This window comes from Peromyscus maniculatus, chromosome 11 (assembly GCF_049852395.1).
Source record: "Peromyscus maniculatus bairdii isolate BWxNUB_F1_BW_parent chromosome 11, HU_Pman_BW_mat_3.1, whole genome shotgun sequence".
Classification (NCBI taxonomy): domain Eukaryota; kingdom Metazoa; phylum Chordata; class Mammalia; order Rodentia; family Cricetidae; genus Peromyscus; species Peromyscus maniculatus.
The window spans coordinates 89,078,881-89,084,880 of NC_134862.1; the positions used below are offsets into that span (position 1 = coordinate 89,078,881).

The window sequence follows — 6,000 nt, forward strand, 5'->3', positions numbered from 1 at the left end:
GAGCAGAGCTCTGTGTACTTGCCCAGGCTACCTGAGCAGAAGGCGTGCTGAGCTCAGAACATGGAGATGGTGGGTGAGGGAGTAGGGGTGCAGCCACACAGGCTCCAACCTTGGCTTTGGGGGGATCTGCATACTGTTCCCTCGATCTGCTGTGCAGTACAAGACCCAAAGTAAATGTCCGGAAACTATGGAACTAATATGAATGTATGTGTATACAATATATACATACATATATACACATACATACATATATATATATATATGCTTACACACACACACAAACACACACACACACACACACACACATTTCTTTTTTGCCTTTTCCCTTAGAGACACTTTACAGCTTCTGTTTGCCATACCATAAAAATGGCCAGCACCATGACCATTGGGTCACTTTGGGTCACTCTTAAATGGGAGTCACTCGAACACAAGCCTATGATAGGGTGACTGTTAGCCTGATCATCCAGATGGCTGCTAGCACACTAATGGGATGCACTGAGGCACTGGTCCAGGGACCAAGCTTCTGAGCAGGAAGTGACACCCTCAGTCATCCTGGGCCCCTGCTGCCCTTGCTTAGAACAGGTGCTTCTCCATTGTCTCAGATACCCTCACACCATCACGACTTCCTAAAGTAGTGTGTGGCCAGGGGTCTGGTGCCGCTCTGTGACTCCTCTGTTGGGGCCCAGGACAGGCTCTCCTGTGCCAGGTGACAATCGCCTGGTTGCACCTGCCTCGCTGTACCATCCCTGAGCACCTGACACCTCTACAGAGCAGCGTGAGGGTCATGATCATGAGCTGTCCGTCCCATGGGCCCTCTGCTGACTCCCTCTGGGTGGCTCCCTCCGCAGAAGGAAGATGGCTCTGTGAACCGTGACTTCAAGAAGACCAAAACAAGAGAGCAGGTCACCGAGGCCTTCCGAGAATTCACTAAAGGAAACCAGAACATCCTGGTGAGTCAGGGTTGGGGGTCCAAACCTAGCTAAACCTAAGACAGGAGTGTTGCTGAGACGCTAGCCCCAGAAGGAGATGTGGTTGTCCCCAGAACCCATGGGTGCTCAGGGAAGCATGGGGAACACTGACTCACTCTCCTGGGCTGTCAGTCACTCTGTCCCAGCACACTGCCCTTCCCTGTCAAAGCAGGAGTTCTTTAGCACATAGCCTGCTGGCTGAGGGTCGGACTGAGCGTCCTTCAAACCCCCTCAGAAGCCCTCTGATGAGGACAAGCAAGCAGACATTCTTGTCTCCATTTGACAATCAAGGAGACTTGGGAGGTCAAGGACACACAGGTAGAGAAAGGCAGAGCTGGGAGGTCACATCTAAGGTGGCCTGACACAGAAGAAGGTCCCTGCATTTCCTGCTGCCTGCAGGCCCAGACCTGTAAGGCTGGCATGCACACAGCATGCAGGTCTGCAGCACCAGGTCCTCTGGTTCCTGGGCATCTGTCCGGAGCATTTCAGACCCTCAGAGTCATGCCACAGACTGCATTTCCAAGAAGGGTTGATTGCTGTTGCTAGGGACTCCAGGGGAGGGTTGATAGCTGTTGCTAGGGACTCCAGGGTACTGCTGACCTGTCCTGCCTGCCTGTGTCACTGCTGGCCCCCTGTGATATGGGCTTCCCTGTAGTCGTGGGTGATGAGACTCACAGAGTTGGCCCTTTGTAGATGATCAGGCGCCCTGTTGCTAACACAGGAAGATCATCTCTAAGGCTCTGTGGAGGGGACTCTTCTAGAGATACTGTAGCTTTTCCCTGACCCTGTCTTTAGTCAGGGGCCAGGAAGTTACCATGGCAACCAGTTCTGGGCTCTGACTGTTGACTGGCATGCTGGGATTGGCTGCCCCCTCATGGAGGAGGTTGAGGGGCACACAGCCTTCTGGGAAAGGTGTAACTCAGAGCTCAGCTTGGCTAAGTGAGGTTGGAGTGAGTGTTCAGTACAAGGTCATTGCTGCTTGCAATTCAGTGACCCCGATGAACTAAATAGATCTGACGCCACGGCCCCACCCCAACACAGAGTATGTGAAACTGTGACCATCTCTGTCCTCAGATCGCCTACCGGGACCGGCTGAAGGCCATTCGAGAAACCCTGGAAGTCTCTCCCTTCTTCAAATGCCATGAGGTAGGGTACTGAGCCTTCAGCCTGACAGCCACGCCTTGCCTGCTTGACTGACACCCCTCACCATCACTCCCAGTTCCAGCAGGAAGTGAAATTGTTGATCCAAGTCTCCCTCAGGATTATATAGCCCCAGGCTTTTCTTAGTCTCTCAAGTACCCCAGCTGTGTCTCCCCCGAGCCCTGCTCCCCCTCCAAGCCCCACTCCTCTCCCTCCTCCTGGCCCTAGCATGTCCGTCCACCTCCTCTCCTCCCAATCCTGCCCCACCCCAGTCCTGGCTCCGATTCCTGGCTTCCGTTCTCACAGTCCTATTTCCCTCCAGGTCATTGGCAGCTCACTCCTCTTTATCCATGACAAGAAGGAGCAAGCCAAGGTGTGGATGATCGACTTTGGGAAAACCACACCCCTCCCGGAAGGCCAGACCCTCCAACATGACATCCCCTGGCAGGAGGGGAACCGGGAGGATGGCTACCTCTCAGGGCTGAACAACCTCATCGACATCCTGACAGAAATGTCCCAGGGTAGCCCACTCACCTGAGGCCCCCACCACCTTGCCTACCCATGCTGCCTTGCCTGCTGCCTCTGCCTCTCCCGTCTCCCTAATTCTTCCTTCATTCCTCTCTGAGCGCCCACCCTGATCAGAGCCTCCCATCTGCACTACAGGACACTTTGGAGAAGAAAAGAGATTTTTCTAGGTCTTTTTTTTTTTTCCTTCCCACACAAGGGCCTGGAGGTGGCGTTTCTAATTCTCTCTAAATAGAACTACCTTCTGGAAGAGAATTACCCAGAGCTAGGCCCCACATCCTGTACAGTCCGTTGTCCTTAGAGCTGGCGTGGGTCTAAGAGGCCATGGGCTCTCTGGCTGTTGAGGGTCTTGAGAGATTGAGCCTCCCTCTGGAAGACCCCTCAAAAGTTCAGGCCCAGACTGGCTACCTGTGGAGCCCTTCTGCCCCCTGGTGGCTGGTGCCATCAAGTATACACAGGCCTATTGGTGCCTCCCACCAGGGCCCCCTCAAGCCAGGCCAGGGTCCTGATTTCTGGGAGGAAGGGAACACAGCCTCTGGAGATCTGCATGTGACTTATGAGCAAAGAATCCTCCAGTGAGGGGCTCCAGCTTCCAGGGACACTGTGTGGATTTTCTAGAGTTGCTAAATCAGGACCCCACCTCGCTTGCATTATAAGCTCTTGGGATTCAGGCCAGGCTAGGAGCCGGGAATACGGGGAGCAGCGTGACTGTTTCTAAAGAACTTTGCTCTTCCGTCTGGGACCACTGCCCATGAATCAAAGGGGTCGTTCTGCAAAGCTGAGCTCCAGGGATGAATCCACCTCCTAGGGCCACTGCTTAATGCTTCGGAAAAGTCCAGAGCTGGGTAGAATTCTACTCAAGGCCCACACCTGCCTCCAGGGATCGGCAACAGCTGGAGAGCCTGCCACACCTAGGAGCAGAAGGTACTCTCATACCTTCAAATCCCTGGCAATCAGGCACCCCTACCTCCGTACCCCAAGTCCTTCTATGGGGGAACCTCTAACAGTCTGGGCTGTACCAGGCCTTAGGGAAGCAGAATCTGGGCTTCCTGCGGTGATTTCTAAATTTCCCTTGAAGTTCCTTGCTCTTCCAGCTTGAAGGGCTTAGACCAATGTTTCTCCATGTCATGTAGGTAGTTTCCAGGGTTCCTAGGGGTGCCCAGGGCTGTCCCAAGCTTTCTCCTTCCTGGAGTCCTGAGCTGCTTGAAGGGCCATGGGGGGTGTGAGGTGGGACCATTGTTAATCACCAAACGTCAACTGTGAGGCAAGTGACCTGATTGAAAAGAGTGTACGATTTGTGTGACTTTTAAAAGACCCAACTCCAGCTCTGCTGCCGTTTGGAGCTGTCCTCTGCTCCTCTGGGCTTGTCGGAGCCTCTTTTACTGAGAGACCCTGGATCACATGTACAGGGTGTTCTTCTGGGTCCCAGGCCAGCAGGCACTGCTTGGGGACATGACTGGGAAATGGGGTAGATCAATGTGGACACACCTGTCAAGATAGCTGCGGGCAGGGGTGGTCGTCTGGGCCGCCTACCCTAGCTCCCTGGTCTTCTAGAAGAACTGTTGGCCCATGTGACCCATGTGTTTCCCCTTTCACGCTGGTGGGTGAGTGACAGTTGGCGGAGGTGGGAGGTGGGACCCGTGAGGATGTATAAGTACAGATTTTAAAAAAGGAACCCATTTAAACTTCCTGGCTCCTATTCAGATGGGGTGAGCTCCTGTGTGGGCTGACTTTCTAAAGGTCACACCCCCACCCCGCACCCCCATCCGCAAGCCCAGACCTTGTGACTGCACATGATTGGGAAGACAGGCAGCCTGGAGTGGGGGAGGGGAGGGCAGAAGCAACCGGGCAGCAAGCTCTGGGACTCTGCAGCTGTAGCTGCCCCGGGGGGGCCCTGAGGGGACCCTGGGGTCTGTACATGCTGGAAAGGGGCATCATTAATTCCAAGAGACTGTAGCTATGATCTGGCCAAAACTCCCCTCCTGCTATCCCAGGATAGCAAACTATGCTATGAACAAAAATGCCGGGAACCAGTTTAACGTATGTAAGAGAACATAGTTCGCCGAGCACTTTAAGAAGGAGTCACCTGTCACAATAACGTGCTCAGGTACTGTGACTGGCTGCCGGTCAGCAAGAGCTTAGGGCAGTCCTGGACAGCGCTTAGTGCTGAATGTGTTGTAGGTAGCGTGGAAAGGCATCTCTCTAGGGTTATTCTGTTACCAAGGGTGCTTTGCTTCGTTGGGGTTTTGTATTTACCATGCTAGCACCCACACAGTATCTCCCAAACCATCGTCCCCCTTCCTTCCTGCCCCCCTGGAATGGAGAGAGCGCAGATGGAATTTCCCAGAACCTCTAGCAGTCTGGTAAACCATGTGCACAGTCCTGGTGGAGCCCCCCAAGGTCCTGGCTACGCAGGTGCTGGGACATGGGACAGGCTACACGCACCAATGTACAGATGTGGGTCCACGGAGCCCTCCCGCTCCTGGGCCACCAGATTTCTTGGTGGTCAGCCCTGCTTTGCACACTCTCAAGGTTTGGCTTCAGCCGCTTTCCCCAGACTAGACTTTAGTGCCCTTTAAGAAGTGTGTGTAAGTTATATTTATTTTGTTTTTGTTTTAATTGCACAAAACACTAAGATGAAAGGCTGGGCTGCTCCTCCTAAGTTCTGCCTGCCTTTGGGGGGCCTTTCCTTCATGTCTGTGGGAGCCCTCGGCAGCTGTGGCCTCAACGACGCTGTTCACCCCTGGCTGGCTGTATCTAGCTTCGAGACCGCCTGTGTTCTGCCAACCCCGTGTGTATAGGCCCCACCCCCTGCTCCAGGGTGCTCACCCATCAGTGCCTTTTTGGGAGGAGAGGGCCCTTCCTGCACCCTGGCTGGCTCTCCTCCTCTGTATTCCTCTCCCCTTGGGACTGTTACATCCCTTGCCCAGTGCCCATCAGTCAACTGTAGATGCTCTCCCCCTTCCCAATAAAGGCCTTGGAGACCACTACTAGCATAATGTGATTCTTCTGCCTTCACCCTACACACACACACACACACACACACACACACACACACATACACACACACACACACACACACACACACACACACACACACACACACACACCCTTCAACTACCGCAGAAGAGTTATGATGACCTAGTGGTTGTCAGATAGGGCAATACTCTAATCTGCAAAAAATGTGAAACATTCTTTCTAAGGAGTCTTTTTCTATATATTTTTTGCTACACCTTTAAACAGTGGCTCGAGGATGTCAACCAGTGACAGAGAAGGTTCCCCTGCTCATGGTGGGCTCTGTGCTGCATACATCCCTTCACTCACAGTGCATTACCTGCAATAACAAAACTGTGTAGTCCTCACTGAT

General features: G+C 53.5%; 1 protein-coding gene across 4 annotated transcripts in view; it reads left to right on the top strand.

Annotated features, from left to right (window-relative positions):
• Positions 1 to 5,623, top strand: part of Itpkb (inositol-trisphosphate 3-kinase B) — a 96,429-nt gene extending 90,806 nt beyond the window's left edge. For all 4 annotated transcript variants that reach the window (XM_006974191.4, XM_076548085.1, XM_076548087.1 and 1 more), the window contains 3 exons: positions 849 to 950; positions 2,043 to 2,114; positions 2,431 to 5,623. In XM_006974191.4, coding sequence (XP_006974253.1) covers positions 849 to 950; positions 2,043 to 2,114; positions 2,431 to 2,646 — 390 coding nt within the window. In that variant the 3' untranslated portion in view covers positions 2,647 to 5,623. The remainder of the gene's footprint in view (positions 1 to 848; positions 951 to 2,042; positions 2,115 to 2,430) is intronic.
• The last annotated feature ends 377 nt before the right edge of the window (positions 5,624 to 6,000 follow it).